This window comes from Sciurus carolinensis, chromosome 7, assembly GCF_902686445.1.
Source record: "Sciurus carolinensis chromosome 7, mSciCar1.2, whole genome shotgun sequence".
Taxonomy (NCBI): Eukaryota; Metazoa; Chordata; class Mammalia; order Rodentia; family Sciuridae; genus Sciurus; species Sciurus carolinensis.
The window spans coordinates 34,916,315-34,937,449 of NC_062219.1; the positions used below are offsets into that span (position 1 = coordinate 34,916,315).

Genomic DNA, 21,135 nt, shown 5'->3' on the forward strand with positions numbered 1-21,135 from the left:
TTTATGAATTGGGCAGCTCTCAGAACCAGAAGAGGTTCTCAGGAGCTCCACCCAGCAATATGGGCAGGCAGTATTTGTAGACAGAAAAAGGAAATGAAATACAGAAAGAGCTTGATTGGCTACAGTTGACATTGCCTTATGTGGGAAAGGCATGATGTGGCATTTGCCTTAAATAGACATGATCTCATCAGTCCTCAATCTGTGATTGACCAAAACTTAGCTGCTGTGATTGGCTGAGGCTCTACTCCTTGTTACAAGATATTCTCTGTCAGGTTGCAGTTGTTTTTATACTAAGTTAGATTGCAGTTGGATAGAGAAGCAGCTTCGGGTCAAATTTAATTAAATTTAACAATTGTTCTATCATCAGGTTTTCAGATTCTTATTAAATCTATAGTTGTTCACGATTCCTTATCTAAGAATCCAAAATCTAAAAACCTGTGAAAAATGCTTTTATAACTCTTCAGTGGCAGAATATTACTTGATCTAAATTAATTTAATAAAAAATAAATTGATATAAAATTGTTTTACAGTTTATGTTTATCCCCCCTGTGGATATTTGTATATTTTGGGGTTCACCCAATGTTTCTGAATACAGAGTAAAGCTTCAGACCTTGCAGGCATGTAATATAATATATGAAAACTGTTATCTATATAAAATTCAAAGTTTTCTGAAATTGTAATCATGTCTGGTCCTAAAGATTTAGTACTAGTAATTGTGAATCTGAACTTATTTTTCCCTCTGCTTTTATCAGAAAGAAATTCTAAATTATGTACTCTCTTGCAAATGCTTCTTTGATACCTTGAATCAAAGGTATCATTTTATGAATATTTCTACCATGAAGGAAACAGTGACATTAGGTTTAAATAAAGAAGAAATCTGGATACAGATCACACAAGAGGACTGGAAATACTTTAAAACATGGTGAAATGACAAGGGTCACAATTTTCTTTACAGAGGATTTTGTACATCTTATTCCTTAACTACCATGTGGGTGCTCTGAATGAATATAAGAGAAAAAAATGTATATACACAAATATGTACCTGTAAGATATACACAGGTATATATTTCATAAATTTAGCAGCAAATTTGAAAAGCAGAACTGGAGTTGTTGAATGTGTGTGTTCATGCCTACTATCACAATAATAGTATCTACTATCACAATAGTAGTATCTCAAAGAAAGGATGTTTATTGTTGTGAATGTAAATGAATGTGTATATGCATGCACACACACACACACACACACAATTAGTACTTTTCAATAGTTTATCTAGTGAGTAGTTGGAATAGAATTAGTGTTGGTTCCAAAGGTGTAGTATCAACCTCCTAAGAGGATAGATTTGGGGTTATTACTATTTAACTGAATAATTCAAATGGAATCTGAGCTTATATAAATTGCTCTGTCTGTGTTGGAAGCAGATCAAGTACTTATGGGAAGCTCTACCTGAAGGAAAAAGGGTGGACCATTGCTATTTCAAGTAGGACAAGGCATAGGATTCTGACTGTCAATCATTATTCACTGAGGGCCTGTCAAAATTTGAAGCAGACAATAGGAGCTGTTATAAAGTTATTGGCAGGCAAAAGTTTTTCTTTGTAAGAGCTTGCAATATAAGCAGAGAACAGCACAACCACATTTTGAAGGAATTGTCTAAAGTATATTAACAAAAGTACATTGATAGTGTTATTAATATGCATTATGGATGTCAAATTTAATAACATATCCAGATGAAAAATATCATGCTTTGGGCTTACAAAAGACACTGTTCGTTTTTATCAGATTCATGCTTTTATGTATAAGGGTAAGTAGTGAGGATGTGTTCTTTTTTATTTTTTATTTGTTCTAATTAGTTGTACATGACAGTGGAATGCATTTATACATTTTGATAGATCATACATAAATGGAGTGTAATTTCTCATTTTTCTGATTATACATATTGTAGGATCACATTAGTCATGAAGTCATATATGTACATGAGGTAATAATGTCTGTTTCACTCTACTATCCTTCCCACCCCTATACTCCTTCCCCTCCCTTCATTCCCCTCTACCTAAAATAAAGTAACTCTATACTTCCTTACCCCCCACCCCATATGTGAATTAGCATCCGCATATCAGAGAACACATTCGGCCTTTGGTTTTCAGAATGTGTTCTTTATGGAGGTTAAAATGGTGTTGTGATGGGAAAAGAATGACAAAACACAGGCAAATTCCTGTCTTATGTCAGCATCAGTCAAAAGCCTGGGAATGACAGTGGTAAATGAAGGATTGGTTCTGGAGCCTTGAGGTACATAGAGCTCAGTCCTGCATCCTAACAGACGACCAAAGTTTGTTGTTGTTGTTGCCAGAGTGTGAAAAGAAGCAGTGATTCCTTTCTCCAGAAGTCTGTGGCCCTTGCAAGTCAAAGTACCAGCCATACTTTCTCATGAATGACAGCAGCAATCTTTGGGGACAATCTCAAGACCTCCTAACTGAAAAAACCCATGTTTCTAGTTTGAATATGAGGCAGTAATTGCTCATGCAGCCAGGGACAATTCCACATCCCTGCCTATTTGCAGCACTGTTTAAAAACAATCAACTCATCCTTCAAATTTGACCAAACTACAAATGGTATGAGAACTCAGTCGTCTAATAAGGATGTTCATTTTGGCACGCAGAGGCTTACGCATGGCTCACAGATGGCTTCTGTCTCATTTTGTGTAATCCAATCATCCTGCACTACTGCGTCTCACACTTAGTCTCCAGGAGTAATTGAAAAGCTCACGGTGACAATTGTCTCTTCTTCCAGATGTCATCAGTATAAGGAGCACCGCTCTCATCACCTCCTTGAAGTAGGATGTGCGCATGGCTCTCCAGGTCAGAGTTGCTCCAAGCAAGGTAAAGAGACGTTACTTTTTTGCATTGCTTTTGCTGCTGCCTCGCACTCCTGTAAATGAGTATGTTCTATAAATGGCTTCTCTGTCAGTAGGCAACTTGTTTCACTTTTGGCTGGGTACCATGCAGAAAACATTCTGCTATACTGCTTGCATCTTGTGGTAATGGTGGCAATACTGAGGCGCCTGTGCCCAAGACAGGATTCTAAAACATTTAAACAGTGGCTGTTTAGGAGCATCATTTTACACAGAAGCAATCTCTCCAGAATTAACACCTGTACTTCCACTATCATTTTCTGAAATCTTGACAGTTTGTCCTCAATCTTTTTTTTTTTCCTTTCTTTTTTGCAGAGGGTAGCTTTTATTTTTGTAACTTCTAAAGGACGTGCAAGATTTTAAAGGGACAGCATTGAAGCATTATAAACTGTAGGGTTGTTAGTTTCTTTTTTCCCCTGAGGCTAGTGTTAATAGTTTTTATTTCAGTATAAAAATACCCCTTTTAAAAAAATCAAAGAACCTAAAACAAGGAAATATGCACGGCTTCAAAGCAGCTGTGTAAATTCATGTAGACTTTGGGACTATAAAGGAGCAGATTAAGGGAATGACACTGGAAAATCAGATATTTACTTAAAAATTAATTTATGATTACAAGTTAGTGCTACATTCATTTTAATAAAATATCAACACCATGTGTATTTCCTCAAGTTTTTTCTGCTCAATGCCATCATCACCGCATACATCATCAGTGAGAAATGTTGAATATGGCAACAGCTAAGAAAAATTTTCTAGGTCAGTGAAAACATTATTTCAAGGAAAATATTTTTTAAGAAACTTGTTTTTAAGAGGATTTAAAAATGGTTCATAATTTATACATAGTTTTGGGATACAACTAGCAATAATAACTTGCTGGAGAGATAAAAAAAATTAAGAGATAATAACCTTTGTCTTAAGTAGCTTACACAAAGAACAGGGACTCTATATTTAGTCTGGCTTTACACACACAGACACACACACAGACACACACACACACACACAAATACACACGTATTCCTTGCAGCAGAAATATGTAGATAGTTGGTACGGATCTTCAGTCTTTTAGAATACCAGAATTTATGTGTAGAATCACAGTCTTAGAACATTACACCTAGTGAATATGTTCAATACAGGTAAGTTGATGACAATCTGAATTCTCAGGGCACATCTCTGTGGGTTATGAGTTAACTTTTCTTCAGTCTTTGCTTATCCATCAGTATTATCATCACAAGAATTGCTTATATGCTCATAAATTAATAGTAATAGCAAAAGTGACCTTCATCTGAAGATAAGTCCAAGACTCAACAAACATATTGAGTTCACACAGTGTGCCAGGTATTGGGCTAATGACATCCCCCATCTCTTTGCTTTAAAAGAGAGAAAAGCTGACATAAGGGAAAGAGTTGTAGCCAAAGCCCATTTAATTAATTTGCTGTCTGGGAAAATAGCACAAAAAAAAAAAAAAAAAAAAAACTGGGAAGAAAGCCCAGGTATGAGGACTGCTGATTTGTTGTTCAGAATACAGTGTTTTGATGTTCAAAATGCACTTTTCATACCTACATTAAACTAATGTAAATTTTCCTCTGTAAAATGAATGGATGGAAAGATTTCAGAGGCACAACTCAGTTGGGAATTTCCTTGGACCAGGGAATTTTGTCCTTGGAAGAAGCCCTTTCCACGGGAACTACTTTCAGGAGGCTGGATCCTGAGTTATGGACCAACAGCAGAGAGAGCCACATCTGATGGTTTCTCTAGGAATTGCTGTAAGAACTCAAAGGCAGGCTTTCCATGGAGAAAAGTGACAGGGCAAGGATTGTCTGTTGATCCCATACAGCCCTGGATACTAGGAAGTTTACATATGTTCTGAACACAGAACCCCTGTGAAAGCTTTCCTATGTTTTACAGATAAGTAGAAGAAAAACTCAGAAAGTAACTGACTGATGGCCCGCACCTGCTGGGGAGGACCTAGGAGAGAAACTCCAGTATATCTGACATTAGAGTCCATGTTTTTCACTAATGGACTATGGTTCCCACTGGGCTGGGCTTTCATTTTTTTTTTTTTCTTCCTTTCTTCATTAGTATTCGAAATGTAGTTATGGAATATCTACCAAGAGCTAAACAGTTATTTGGGGAGTAGAGGAATTAAACATGACTAGATTCACGTCTCAGAGAGGCTGAAGATATGAGCACCTCCATAAATAAGTGTGTTACTGCACAAATGTGGTCAGATCTGTAAGGCATATGCATAATGTAATGGAAGGAAAGAAGGAAAGTTGGGAGGGAGAGAAGAAGGAGAAAAGGAAAGAAGGAAGGAGGGAAGGAAAAAGAAGGAGGAAGGAAAGAGAAAGTAGAGGAGGAAGGAGGAAAGAAGGAGGGAGGGGGAGAGAAGGAGTGAGTGAGAAAGGGAGAGAGAAAAAGGAAAAAAAGGGAAAGACTGATTCTGTGCTGGAGTGGGGGATGGAGTGGGAAGATGGCATATGAACCAGACCTTGAGAACATACAACTATTTGCTCTAAGAGTAAAGCTATTGTAGGCAACAGGGGCATTCTGCTCTGCAAAATCACATAGGGGCCTCCAGTTTCTGTAGGATAAATGGAGAAGGTTGTTATAAAAGGAACAGGCTCAGATTTCACAGGGGAATTCCCCTAAACTTTCAAAGTTCACACACTCCCAATGCTACTTAAAGTGTTTCTGAGTATCGAAAAAGAAGAAAAACAACAAGACATTTTAACAGAACAGAAATTAAAGCGCACAAAAAATAAAGATTGATCTCACTCATGAGTGTAAAGGTAAAAATCTAAATAAACATATAAGCAAACAGAATCTAAGAAGACATCATACAAATAAAGCATCATGGCCAAATTATATTTATTCTAAAAATGTAAGGATGGTTTAGTATTAGGTAATCTACTAGCATAATTAACCATATATGTAAAATTTAAGTAGAAAATCATATGGTCATCTTCATAGACGCTTAAATGATCTTTGACTAAAATTGACAGTCATTCCTTGTTACAATACTCAATAAAGTAGGAACTGGTTTTTTCTTTAGTATTAAAGAAGATTGGTAAACACACACACACACACACACACACACACACACACACACACAGAGTCCTAAAGTGGGTATATTACTCAGTGGAGAAAACCAGGAACAGTCTCAGAAAGGCAAAGAAATGGGCAAGGATATAAATTAAATCCACTATTATTTAAAAATATACTGGAGGTACCAGTCAATCCAATTAGACCATAATAAACAAAACAGCCACAAGAATTGGAACAGAAATGAAACTCTTTTTTATAGATATATGTAAAATTAAGCCAAAAAAGCCAATCCCCTAAAACCAAAGTTTGAATGTTCTTTTTGATAAGTGAATGCTAACACATAACAAGGTGGGTTAGGGAAGAACAGGGGCTTAGTAGATTAGACAAAGGGGAATGAAGGTAAGGGAAGGGGAACAGGAATAGGAAAGACAATGGAATGAATCTGACTTAACTTTCCTATGTACATGTATAAATATAACACAGTGAATTTTCACATCATATACACGAGATTGGGATCCTAATTAGAATAAGATGTACTCCATGTTTGTATAAATATGTCAAAATATACTTTACTGTCATGTATAACTAAAAAGAACAAACAAAAAAATTCTGATTTTTGGCTGGGTACAGTGGCACACACCTATAATCCCAGTGACTTGGGAGTGTGAGGCAGAAGGATCACAAGTTTGAGGCTAGCAAGAGCAACCTAGGGAGACCCTGTCTCAAAACAAAAAATAAAAAGAGCTAGGGGTGTGGTTCAGTGGTAAAGCACCCCTGGGTTCAGTCCCCAGTCCCAGTCCCCGAATCATGAGGAGTGTATCTCATTCTTTTAAAATTTTATTTTTGTGTGTATTTTATAATGTGATCCCATGTTACTATGATAATATATTCATATCACATTTACATGCATCATTTATAAATTAACTAGTACATATTTATTGGGGTGTATGCTCAAAAAATTTACTACTGTGAAGATACATTTAAAATTTTTGTAAAATACATATTGAGTTTTAAAAAAAAGTAATCCTGTGATTTGGCAGCAGCTAAATTTGGTGTAACATAAAATAAATCTTAAATAAAGATAACTATTTTGGAAAAAAAAGAAAATCAATGAAAATGCTAACACAAACAATAAAACATTTCAATATGTTAATTAGATATGAACTTAAAATACAAAATTCAGTTGCCTTTCTAGACACAAATGGTAGCTAGTTAGATGATGTTAGGAAAGGTAAAACTTAGTACCAAGAAGATAATTTATTTAATAATAAACTGAACAGGAAGTATATGAAAGCTGTATGAGAAAAGATTAAAGAATGCCCGATTGATACAAAAGTAGACTTAAATAGAGTTGGAGATTTTTCTTGGTTTTATATTGTATGAGTAAACATTATAAAGCTGTCACTTATTCCTATCTTAGTAGTGAATTTAGCATAATCACAAAAAAAAAACCAGAATTGTTTTATGAAGTCATTGCAGTAGATTTTGAAGTTCACATATACTTGTGAGAACCCTAAAACAAAGAGATGAGAGGGGACTAGCATTTTCAATTATTTAAAAATACCTCTGTTGAGGTATAAATTTAAAACATGGAACAAGTTTAATGTGTACAATTTGATGAATATGGACAGATGCAAACTCTTGTGAAACCATCATCATAATCAAGGTATTAGACATATTCATCATCCCCTAGGTTGTCCTTGGGCCTCTTTGTCAGTTTGCGCATGAGTGGTAAGAATACTTAACCTGAGCTCAACCTCTTAACACATGCCTTATCAGGTATTAAAACATACTATAAGCCAGCTGCAGAGGCACAAGCTCAGCAGCTCAGGAGTCTGAGGCAGAAGGAGGCAGAAGAATGGTGTGTTCAAAGTCAGCCTCAGCAACTTAGCGAGGCCTTAACTCAGCAAGACCCTGTCTCAAAATAAAAAATACACCAAAAAAAGGGCTAGGGATATGGCTCCACTATTGAGCTCCCCTGGATTCAATCCCTGGTACCAAAAATAAACGAAAGAATAAAAAACATAGTATAAAGCTTCTACAACTAACACAGTGTGGTATAGATTCATGAGTCATAGAAAGAGAACAGGAGAAAATAGAGAATAGGAACAGACAAAAATGCATAAAGAAATATAAAAAAAAAAAGATACAGCTCCCTGGGAATGTCAGGATGCCACAGAAAGCAAGCCATTGATGAGGCCATGTCAAAGGAACACAGGTGGTGTCTTGAAGGTTTTCCAACTAGTCAAATTTGGAACCATTTTCTCATCAATAAGAATCATGATTTTTTTTGGTTTACTTTGTGTTTTTCAGTGTTGGGGATTGAACCCAGGGCCTCATGCATGCTAAGCAAGTGTTCTACCAATGAGCTACACACCCAGACCCAAAGGTCATGATACTAATGGATTATGATACACAAAAAAATAAAAGGATAGGTTATCAAAAATAAATGAATAAATAACAAATGTATAAATTAACACCTAAATCAAGAGTAAAAGAGGAAATCTTTTTATGGAAGAATGGCTACTGGAAAGTAGAAAAAGTGAAATGATGAAGTCATCACTCCGCATCATCAATGTAAATAATTGATTCAGACAAGATGTGTTAATGGATGCTAAAAGCATTGGGCAAAATGTTTCGGGGGAACAGGACATTCACTTAGTCTCAAGTACTACCTCAGTAATTATTAGTACAAAATACAAAGATCTGATAGACATCACTTTTATCAAAGGATCAAACTGACCATCACTAATAACAAAACGAAGTCATATTATGAATCTCCTTATAAGATGCAATGGGAGATACACAATTTTACCTTTGTAGAATTCTTCCCCAAAGAATCTAATTATGAGGAAACTATCAGAAAAATTTCGAGTTACACAGTACAGATATGACAGCAGAATGCAACACAGGAAAATTTGATTCCAGGATTCTCAGATTTTGAAGATAACTGAGGAAATTTGAATATGGACTCTGTAGCAGTTATATTTCATATCCATATAAAATTTCCTGTGGTGGTTGTCTAGGAAGTTGAACTTGCTTTTGTGAGACTTTGGGGAAAACGAAAGTTTCATCTTCATTTCTGCCACTAAAAAACAAATGTGTTACGATTTCACATTAACTTTACATATTATACCTAGTCATATTCTTGCAAAGACTTTTATTAAATTATATATCTTTTAAAAGGGAAACAAGTGAATATTAATATAAAAATCCGATCTATTTTGGAAATACATTTTTGTGTGAAGTACAAAATACTTTAGCATAATATAGTGTAAAATATGTGTACATAAATTAATGTTAATCTATACCCCAGGAGCTGTTGATTAACATCTAAAGTACCCTTATTAGGAATTCATACTTGAATAGGTTCTCAGGCAGTTCAAAAAATATTATTGAAAAGTATACTAAAGACTTTGTTAATGAACATCAGAAACAAGTTATATTTTTCACTGAAGAAATTAATTTTGTTTCAAACATGAAAAATTGATCAGGTCTCTTATATGAACAAAATACAAGAATTTGGAAAGTCCAGTAACTTAAATACCATTAGAGAAGATTCCAAGATCTCAAACTCCATGCTCTTGGGCTATTCCTCAACTTTATGGAAAAAATGTGTCAGTCATCTCGCCAGAATGTTTGATGCTGACTTTAGGGTGTCATTGTGATGCGTCAGAGTAAACCTGACAAACTCAAGATAGTTGTCAAAGTGGTACAGGTCAGAAACGGGGATATCACTAAGTTTTTAAGAGCAGTTTGTACAAATATTTTTGTCTGTTTGCTAATAATTTGCATTTGGTACAGTTTTAAGTAGGACTTGCTATTATTATAACATAAAATAAAATACCTAGTGTTTCTCTTTCTTGGATTAAAACTTACAAAATACATAAAAGAGGGAAAGGCATAGCCATAATTTCAACCTTTAAAAACAAACACCATTAAGACACATCTTTTTAGATACCAAAGTAAGGGGAGGAAGGTAAAGTTCCCATTTGATTCTGGTTTTTGAAAGCTAAATATGTTGAACAGAAGAATCTGATAATTAATAGTAGTTTAACTTGGGTTTATTTTAATAATGAGACTAGTAGTGAGTATTGAGGTTATGAATTATTTTTATTGTTTTATTTCATGTTTTATACTTTTTACATTCTTAACTTTTATTGAATGCTTTGAGAATTGAATTAATGAACTTATATTATTTTGAGACTTTAGAAAATCAAAAAGGCAATTAGTTCTCTAAGGTATTTTAGACTTTTTTGAACTTTACAGGTTGGGGAAGAAATTTCAAAGTCCTGAATTGACTGGAAATGACTAACCAGTAGCTGAAAACAGGAATATTTATTTCACCTTCCCCCTCACTTCCCAGAGCTACTGCAACCTTCATGACCAATGCAATCATATTAGTTTTAATGAACCAAATATCTGAACTTGTTTTTCTGATGTTTGTCTTATTCATAGTTTAACAGCATCAAATATAACAAAATCTGGTCTGTTATTCTTGCTCTTTCTGAGATTTTCTGAGTACTGTTCCTTACCTTAGCACTTTCAAAGGAGTATCTTTTGCTTTGGTCACCATGTCTTGTATCTGATGAACTCTGATATGGAGACCCACCTGTTTGCTTTACAGAAGTACGTTTGACTCAAAGGTAGTCATCCATGGTCCTGTCAACTGCCCACCAGCACCTGTTAATAGAACTCCATCTAACATGATATCAAATAACAGATAGTGATTGGTTTATTCAATGAGATTCTCTCTTCTTGTGCATTTGCATAAGAGAAAGAGTTGGTCAATCTGTAGCAGAGTTGGAAGGAAAAACAAACAGAAAATCTGAGACTGGAAAAATTCAGTCCTAGCATGAAAGATTATTGCAATGGCGGCCAGGTCACCAGTACCACTATGCACCTAACCATTGAGTTATTGTGAATCTTGAATGGCGGCAGAGTGAAGCTGAGTGGATGCTGAGACAAGTTCTCTTAATGGATTCTGAAATTTTTTCTATTATCTCCATTGAGGTAGAGTGAATTTTGTATTCCCTACAACTTAAAAGAGTCTAATGAACACATTGAAATTTGAAAGATAATTTAAAATACTAGCCCTACGAAAAATATTTATACAACTTTCAGCACATGCCATAGTTGTCGATAGGATGACTAGGTTAATGCTTTCTTTAATTTTTTAAAAAAATTGTAGTATTTTATTTGTTCTAATTAATTGTACATAACAGTAGAATGCTTTCCTACGTTTTGATAGGTCATACATAAATCTGAGAGTGTAATCTCTCATTTTTCTGATTATACATATTGCAAGATCACATTGGTCATGCATGGACATGAGAATGGGGATAATCTTTCCCTACAGAATTTTAAATGTGCTCTACATGGAACCCATGTAATTAGAGTTGGAATTATCCTGTAAGATTTGAGATTCTTAATCTGGGATCCATGGATGGGCCTTACAGTTTCTCTGAAAACACTGAAATTGCACACAGTTCTGTGTATTTGTGAGTATATGCATTTTTCTACCCATTCCACATTTTACATTTAATATGCAAAAAGAAAATGAGCAAGAAAGGGTTAAAAACACCAGATAAAAACATTACTCAGAAAATCTTGCCCAAAGTCATGCAAGCTTTAACTACTAAGGAGTCGGTTTCTCTCTTTCTTTCACTACAAATTTGAAAGCATGATTTCACCCCGTAAAGACCATTAAGATTTTTCTATTTCCTACCAGAAATATATATTTTTAGATTCAGAACCACAGTTTTAAAATGCAGATTAATATATTGCTAATATATTGGTTTCTCACAGACTTGTATCAAATTCTACTAATACCAGCAGTCTACAACCATGTCTTACTTCATTTTTCAGAACAAGTTATTCAATTTCTGAAAGGAAAAGTATCTTGTCTAATTTGATAGGAGAGCAAGGGAGTCCCATTTTTGTTTTAACATGCATTTCTTTATTTGTAGTAAAATAAAATATTATATTTGTTCATTTCAACAGGAAATTTGTGACTTTCCTTTTTAGTTTAGAACTCCAATATCCCAACCATCCATCCAAATCCTATACAGAAATTCTGCCTCAGAGAGTAACTCTAGAGAAGCCTGTTCCTGTTTATCACCCAGACTAGTTCCTATGTCCTCAGTAGGTCTTTGTATTGTAGTCAATGAGAGATTTGTTAAAATGTGGATACCAGGGTTAAGAGTAATAAAGTTTGAGAATCTCTCAAATGACATTTAGACTGATCCTAAATATGAAGTGTATGAACTATTATGAATTTTGCAAGAGCCTAAATCTTTATGAAGTCAAGTTATCTCTTCTTGATGAGGTCATTTGCCCTTATAATCAGAATCACAAAGTTTACTTTCTATTGAGAGTCAATAAACCCGATATAATATTGCAAAACTTTTAATGATTGGCTTTGTGAAAATGACTTAATTTCTCTAAGCCTCTGTTTCTACATTAACAAAGAGGGCATTATAGGGCTGGGGAGATAGCTCAGCTGGTAGAGTGCTTGCCTTGCAATCACAAGGCCCTGAGTTCAATCCCCAGTACCGCAAAAAAAAAAAAAAAAAAAAAAAAAAAAAAAAAAGAGGGCATTATAATCTTAGTCTGCGAATTTGTTTTGAAGGGTGATCTAATCTACACCAGTATACTTTAAATGTTCATATAAATATAGGATATACTTGCCTTTTCTAATTATTTACCATGTGATTTTTTTTTAATCTTAATTTACTTCTTCCTTTGTATCCTAAAAAAGACTGAAACAGTTTTGAGAAGAATGTTAATATTTGCTAATTTTGTGGTGATTAGTACTGTCTCCTGTATCGCTGAGATTGCTTTTATATGGGGTGGTATTAGGTGTGGCTGGGGCTCTGACCAATCATAAAAGCTACTGCTAAAAGAGCTAGAATGTCCTGGAAGGTCATGCTTCTTTCAGTTCTTGAACTATGCTGAGTCATTCAACTTATTTTTACTGAATATCTCCAGGAACTACACAAGACACTACACCGGTATCAGTGAGTCGAAGGCATATACCTCTTCCCTCCCAATCCCTTCTAAGATACAATTAGACTCTGTATTTGTAGCCATTATTTGAAGAACCATAAAACAATATGTGCAAGACATCCCAATTTACATTATTAAATGCTACAAGAGTGATAAATGAAGAGATCTCCAGAGGAATGGAACGAATATAAACCTTTCCTTTTTGAATTATTCCCAATCAAGTCAGCATAGAAACTGAAAAGACAGTTGAGTGAATCATGCCAACTGAAGTATTCCAGGTCCTCTGAAGCTCTGAATCCTCAGGGATGTCACCTGCCCATACTCCTACTCATTCTGGGTCCCAGCCTAGCCCTTACAAAGATACTGTTCTTGGTTTGGGGAGGTTCTGAAACTATAAACTAATCAACTTTCCTCTATTTTGTGTAGATTTGGTTTTCCTTAATTTCAAGCCCACGGCCAACATCATTCTTAATGGAGAAAAACTGAAACCATTCCCTTTAAAAACTGGAACAAGACAGGGATGCCCTCTTTCACCACTTCTATTCAACATTGTCCTGGAAATACTAGCCAGAGCAACTAGACAGACTAAAGAAATTAAAGGGATACAAATAGGAAAAGAGGAACTCAAGCTGTCACTATTTGCTGATGACATGATTCTATATTTAGAGGATCCAAAAAACTCCACCAGAAAACTTCTAGACCTCATAAATGAATTCAGCAAAATAGCAGTATATAAAATCAACACACATAAATCTAAAGCATTTTTATACATAAGCGATGAAACATCTGAAAAGGAAATGAGGAAAACAACTCCATTCGCAATAGCCTCAAAAAAAATAAAATACTTGGGAATCAATCTAACCAAAGAGGTGAAAAATCTCTACAATGAAAACTACAAAACACTGAAGAAAGAAATTGAGGAAGAACTTAGAAGATGGAAAGATTTCCCATGTTCTTGGATAGGCAGAATTAATATTATCAAAATGGTCATACATTCAAAGGTGCTATCCAGATTTAAAACAATTCCAATTAAAATCCCTGTAACATTTCTCACAGAAGCAGAAAAAGCAATCATGAAATTCATCTGGAAGAACAAAAGACCCAGAATAACCAAAGCAATCCTGGGTAGGAAGAGAGATGCAGGAGGTATCACTATATCAGAACTTAAACTCTACTATAGAGCAAAAGTAACAAAAACAGCATGGTACTGGCACGAAAATAGACAGGTAGATCAATGGTACAGGATAGAAGACACGGAGACATACCCACATAAGTACAGTAACCTCATTAAAAATTCTTTATTGTTTAGGGCAGTAGAAGGAAGGCTGGCATCAAAATATTTTTGATCAAAAGAGATGACAATGTAAAGACCAGTTGTAGCTGACAATTTTGGGAAAGCAACTTGTAAAGCATTTGTCATATCTTAAATACGCATAAATTGCAGACTTGTGCATGTTTATTCCACTTTCAGGATAGTTTTGTAACTGTGCACAAACAAGAGTGAGTGGAAGCTTTTTTAAAAAGAAATTGCATTTATAATGATCTTTATGAGAATATAATAAATCTTTGGTTACCATTAATTACTCCCCATAGCCAGACTAATGAGGACTATATTAGGAAGAAAAGAGAATTAGAGAGTTCCCAATAGAGAATTAGAAGTAAGGAAAACTTCTGAAGTTAGCGAGGTGTCAGCTGAGACCTATAATGATGAGTGGGAGTTAGCCTTCCAAAGAAAGGAGCATTAGTTCCAGACAGGAGGAGTGGCAATGACCTTTCCCAGGAATAGAAAGTACTTAAGCATGACTGGCATGCCAAAAAGGAGGGCAAACACGAAGCAAGCAGCAGAACCCAGGGATGACCTTCATCTGCATACAGATACTACTGTGAAATGTTTTTGTGTCTCTCTTTTCCACCAGTTCTTCTGTTAGAGGTGACATTGTCTTGGAAGATTAGGTTTGCTGCAGAAAGAAGGCAATGAAAAGGAACGTTCGGAGTTGGGGGTATTTGCTTTTTTGGCTTCCAAAGTGTGTTCCAGCAGTAGACTGACAAGCAGAGACCAGAGAGAGTTTGGCTCCCCTCCACAGGACTCTAGCTGAGGGGCAGCAGATCTGGAAGGAGAGAAGAGGGAGACGATGAGGTGGTAGCAGGGGGGAAAGTGTGAGATGGAGTTGCAAGGGTGGGATGCACAGAGAAGAGCAAAGTCCATAGAGAAAGACCACCCAGAACTCTATCACTGGCTCCAGAGGACCAAAAGGAAGGCGAGTTCCAGGATGGAGACGAATCCTTCACAGATCTCCATTGTTGTGCTATGTGGCCATGGAAGGCAGGTTCCTGTTGCCTGGTAGGCGTAGCCAAGGGTCTCCTCGTTGCCCTTGTATGGTCCAATAGAACAACATGCCCTCTGGTCCCTGACACTTTACCAAAAACTTGGAACTGCCCAGTTATCCTCTTCCCTCACCTCCCACCTCGTTTCAATGGCCCAGAACACTTGCAATGCCCTGAAATCATGTGCCCTGGGCACAGAAGCACTGGCATATTTTCTTATTACAAATAGGGATCACAATTCCTATCTGGCAGCATTGTCGTGAGGATGAAAGGGGACAAGGTTTACAAAGTGGAGAACTTGGCAACTTGTGTGCATAGGCATTAAACAAGTTACCCCTTATCCTATTTCCCACTAATAAAGCCACATTTAAAAGTTTGTAAAACAACAACAACAACAACAATGGCACATGCATATAATCCTGTAATCCTTAGTGAGACCCATGAAGAAGAAGAAGAAGAAGAAGAAGAAGAAGAAGAGGAGGAGGAGGAGGAGGAGGAGGAGGAGGGAGAAGAAGATCAAAACGACAGTCAGTGTTTAAAGAAATTAAGAGTATTTTAAAAATGAAAAAAGTAAAACGTGCACAATTAAAATAAAACAACATAATGAATTCCTATTAACTGTCTCCTACCCTCACAATTATTAATTAATGTTCAATTTTATTTCATTATTTCCACCTTTATTCCAGCTTTTTATTTTGAAGCTAATCCAGAGTTGAAGGACTTTAAAACCACACACACACACCACAATTATCACACCTTAAAAACTTAGCGATAATTCTTTAGTATCATTAAATATCCAGTCAAGTTTAAATAGCCAAATGTCTCATAAATGTCATAATTTTTTTATAGTTTGTTTGGTCCAGGATCCAAATATCTATCTGAAAGAACAATAAAAATTTTGGCAGTACATGAATATCTAGATTGCTATGAATTCTGATTCACATATATTTGGATTTTCTTAGAGTGCCATAATGATATTTATATCATAATGAAGTCATGTGTTCAGTCATTTGGACAGCATTACTAAATGTCTTCCCTTTGGTAACTGATACAATTTTTTCTCTAATCTCAATTCTGCCACTAAATAAAAGTATACCATTGGACCATTAACTCAACCTAAGTTGTAGTTTCTGAAATCCTATTAAAAAGAATGTGTTGTAATAGAATTGATTGTTTTACATACTTTTAAAGTTTTGGAACTTTCCGAGTGGGAGGCAAGCCAGCACAAGGTTAAGAAGAGGGCTGACATCCAGGTCACATGAACTGGAATAAGTTTGTTAACTTCTCTCTACCTTGGTTTCTGAATCTATGAAATGCAGACAATAGTCAACCAAACCTAGAAAAGAACCAAAGTTTTTTTGTTTTGTTTTGTTTTTTTTTAAGTGTATGTACATAATGGTAGGGTATAGAGAAGCCTGAATAGATTGAGAAAATGTGAGTCCAAGGATTGTTAAATAGTAATCCCTCAATAAACAGTCAATATAATTAGACTGTGGACTGTTGGAAGCAGAAGATGAGTGGTCAGCAGAGCTTAGATCTGTTATCCAATATGTTCTTCACTAGCCACACGGGGCAACTGAACTCTTGAAATATGGCTCATCGAAACTGAGCTGTGTTATAGTAAAATGCACTAAGACACAGTCTGACAAAAGTCGGAAAACATCTCATTAACAATTGTTAGTTTTTAGTACATGTTGAAATTATTATATTCTGTATATATTGGGTTAAATAAGTATCCATTTCATTTAGGAATGTGGTCACTAGAAAATTTAAAATTATATATATGGCTTGCATTATATTTCCTTCAGAGAGCCCTGGGTTAGATCAACAATTGCCATTTCTACCATTCAAAACTGATCTTACTCTTTTTCCTACTGTTCATCTAGTCAAGCAGGTTGGGAGATATAATCAATGGCCCCCCGTCCCTTAACACGGGCCACTTGTCAGCAGTTTCCTTATTCGCTCATGCATCTGTCCTCTTTTCCAGCTCCCCTGCTTGCCCAGGTTATTAAAATCCCATTTAAATGATTTCCTTACCTAATGGCCCCTCCGATCCACACTGCTCCTTCAATCGTTCAGACTCCCCGTGGCCTTTACAGACATTCAGAATTCTTCATCAAGGCATAAAATTCCCTTCACAATTGACCTCCACTTTTTAAATACTCTTACTTCCCCTCCAGCTTAGCTTCTGTCAAGTCTTCACAAGTGCTTCTCCTGCCTGTAGCAAGCCCTCACCCTTGCCCTGGTTCATCACAAATAGCATGGTGGTCAAGTCAGAAAGCAAGATTCCAGTCCTAGCTCTGCAATTTATTCTCAAACTGAAAAAGTCGCTGAACATCTCTGAGCTTCATTTTTATTCTCCCTGAAAAAGGACTACTGATAGAACCTGCCACTCACTTGTTATAAGGAACAAAGGAGGTAAGGCACATGTGGTTCCTGATGCGTCCTAAACCTGTGATAAATGTTATTGCTCAGTGTTTCCTGGAAAAAAGTTCCTTACCCTTCCCCACAGCACATGCGCCCTGTGCATCCTCCCCTGGTTTCTCCCTTGGGCTCCACGGCATTCTGAACACTCCTCAATCAAAACTCCTCTCTCTGTGTTGTAGTCATCTGCTTACTCACCATTCTTGCCTCTGGCTCAGTGGTTCTCAAAGTGTGATCATAGGAACAACAGACCAAACATCATTTGAAAATCTTGATTTACACTTCAGGTAGAAAAAAGTAATTTTATAAAAAGTATGCCTTCCTTTTAATAATATTCCTTATAAACTTAACTTAAATATATTATTTTAACATCATAATTATGTGGAGTGTTTTATGAACTTGTTGCAAAAAGTAGGTATACATGTGAAATCCATCAGTAAATATATTCTTACAAATTATGACTTCATTTTCAAAAATAGTTCTAAAATCTTGAACAGATCTAGTATTTCTGAGTTTTCTAAGTATGTAGCACAATTCCTTGGATTTAAAAAATAAAATTTTACGGAAATTATATGTATTAAGACTTAAAATAACATTTAAAGTTCAATATTAATATAGAAATAAAAATAGTTCTGTTTGTTTAAAAATATATATTAGTATAGAGACTATGTTACTCATCTTATTTTGAATTGAAATAAACCAATCATCTAGAAATATTTCAACTTAGATGATACTAATGCTCAAATTAATAGAAAAACTAACTGATATTAATACATAGCATAAAGGGTAAAGGAAACCCAAAGATCCATGACTCTTTAGAAAATTATAAGGCTGAAGAAGCTTTTCCATATCACATACCCATCTGTCATCAGCAGATTCTCTTCCCAAGAGTTGGGGAGAAATTGAGTAAGTTTATTTGTGGGCATGTTTGAACCTTCAACTCAAGTAAAGCTTTCCCATTTTCTCCTGAGCTCTGAATAATCTCTACAAAATGAGGGCTTTTAGCTCTTTCCACTTTGATTCCTTCATCTGGAAGACACTGCTGGTTGCAGTGCCCATTTCTTTTGCCTTGCTAATAGAACTTCATTTTTTTTTTTTTTTTTTTTTTTTTTTAATTGAGGCAGTAGCTGTCCATCCCCAGGAGCAAAGAAGTCACAGTACTGCAAACCCATCCTGGCAGACCCCCTGCCTCTTTGCCTGTGATTGTTTAGTACATGGTCACCTGGCACGGGGAAGGTCAATAAGGTATAATGAGAAGCCTGATAGGGACTTCTAGGAAGGATTTTTTATTTTCTAATAAAAGAAAGAGCCTCTTGCACTCATTCTTTTCTATTTTTATTTTTTGCACTTGTAGGTGGATTGAATGCCTTTATTTTATTTATTTTCACATGGTGCTAAGAATCAAACCCAGTGATTCACACATGCCAGGCAAGCTGAGCTACAGCCCAGGCCCCCATTCTTTTACATCTTCTTTTAGAATGTTTAGTGTCAGCCATGATGAAGCCTCAAGGCTATTCAGGTCGTAGGGAGATAAAGAGGATAAAAGAAAATGAAGAGATGAGGGAAGAGAAGTTGAGGACTCCAAGGGAAGGGAGATCAGAAGATAAGGCAAGGAGGTACTGAGAGAAAGGGGAAAGAAGAGAACAGGGCTTGGTGGGGGAGCGATTATACGACAGAGGCTGGGAGGAGCTGAGGATGCTGGTGGGTGGGGTGGGGGAAGATTACGAAGATGCCGGCATCCGACAGTCCTTGTTTCCCATCATCCTCTTGGCTCTGACAGTTCACCCTTTTCTTGTTCTTTTTTTCTTTGTAGGGATGGAAAACACCCTGGTGGTGTGCTAGGCAAGCATTCTACCACTGAGTCACACCTTCAGCACAAGTTCACCCATTTTTAAGTAGTCGAAAGAAGTAAATTCTTGGTAAATCTGTGATGTGTTTTATTCAGGCACCTGGATGTGGGGTGCTCTGTGCTAATGACCTTGTCTTGCTTCTAGTGGAGAGCAGCTTCTGCACCCCAAGCCATGCAAGGACTTGTGAATTTGGTGAATTGGTCATTCAGAGTCAGCGAATCATCCTAAAGTGTTAAGAGTGTTGGTTAAACAAAAACAACTTTTAAAAAGGTTCAAAAATGATCAAAATAAATTGAGTAATTCCCATGCAAAATACAGACATTTTGTTATCTTCATAAGAATATATTTTACAAGATTAATAGTGAAGTTCAATATGCTCTTGATTATCTATTGACTTTTTAAGTGTTTCTTCACATGAAATACTGATATATTTATATAACTTGCTCACTTTTCTCTTGGTTTGTTTACCTTTTTTATTTGTGTGAGTTTATATATTATAGATATCAACCTTTGCCTATGATATATATGTTGCAAATATTTTCTCCCAACCTCTTCCTTGGCATTAAGTATTTAATCCATTTAAAATTGATCGTGGTATCTGGCACAAGACCGAAATCTAATGGAATTTTTTTCCATTTAGAAATCAGACAATTTTCACACCACCTTTGTTGAAGAATCCATCTGGCCTCATTAATCTGCAGTGCTTAAGTCTCAGATGAGGAAGAGTCCATTTCAGGATCATCTATTGTGTTTCAGCCAATTGCTCTGGAAATTCTTGCATGAAGACCTAATTGTTGTATTATTCTGTGGATTTTTTTGTTTGCGTTTCAAAATTTCCCACCAGTTCTCCTATTTTTATTATTATTGTAGCTGACATTTGGACTAATTTTATCAAATGAAGATATAAATATTGGCATTTAGGGAGTTTGTTCTAGTGGATGGAGGGTAATGACATGGATTTGTGTATTGCATTAATCCTTGGTGCAAATGCACGTATAATATACCAGCATGTTTGGTCAGCGATACTTTCATTGTGCACCTTGAAGTCCTTCCCACCTCATGGGTCCCCTCCAACACAAGGCTGGTCAGCCCTGTGTAGAATTTATTCATGATATTTTGTTTGTCAGAGTCACTAATGACAACCACATGAGACAGCCCAGGCTCTGGGACCACATGCTTGTCTTCTCCACAGGTTGTTCTACAGAACCTTCTCACGTGCCTCATCCTGTTCTACACTGTGTACTATGTGTCTCTGAGCATGTGCTGCCTGACACTACAGTAAGTAGCATGTTCTCTGTAATTAAAGAGTTAACATCGAATATGAAAGGAGTTGGTATTTAATATTTGACACATCTCTATGGATGAGAAAATGAGGGTTTTTTTTTTTTAGCTTAACAATTTATTAAAATGGTTGTAATTGGAACATGGTTTTTAAATGTCAGAAACTTGTTTACAACAAGTAAACTTGTTTACTTGTTGAGAATATGCAAAAGAAAGAAAGAAAGGAAGGAAGGAAGGAAGGAAGGAAGGAAGGAGAAAGAAAGAGAGAAAAGAGAAAGAAAGAAAGAAAGAAAGGAAGG

The 21,135-nt window shown here is 35.9% G+C and overlaps 1 protein-coding gene across 4 annotated transcripts in view; it reads left to right on the forward strand.

Annotated features, from left to right (window-relative positions):
* The first annotated feature begins 2,740 nt into the window (after positions 1–2,740).
* Positions 2,741–21,135, forward strand: part of Tmem244 (transmembrane protein 244) — a 36,279-nt gene continuing 17,884 nt past the window's right edge. For all 4 annotated transcript variants that reach the window (XM_047557163.1, XM_047557159.1, XM_047557161.1 and 1 more), the window contains exons 1-2: positions 2,741–2,874; positions 20,748–20,833. In XM_047557163.1, coding sequence (XP_047413119.1) covers positions 2,842–2,874; positions 20,748–20,833 — 119 coding nt within the window. In that variant the 5' untranslated portion in view covers positions 2,741–2,841. The remainder of the gene's footprint in view (positions 2,875–20,747; positions 20,834–21,135) is intronic.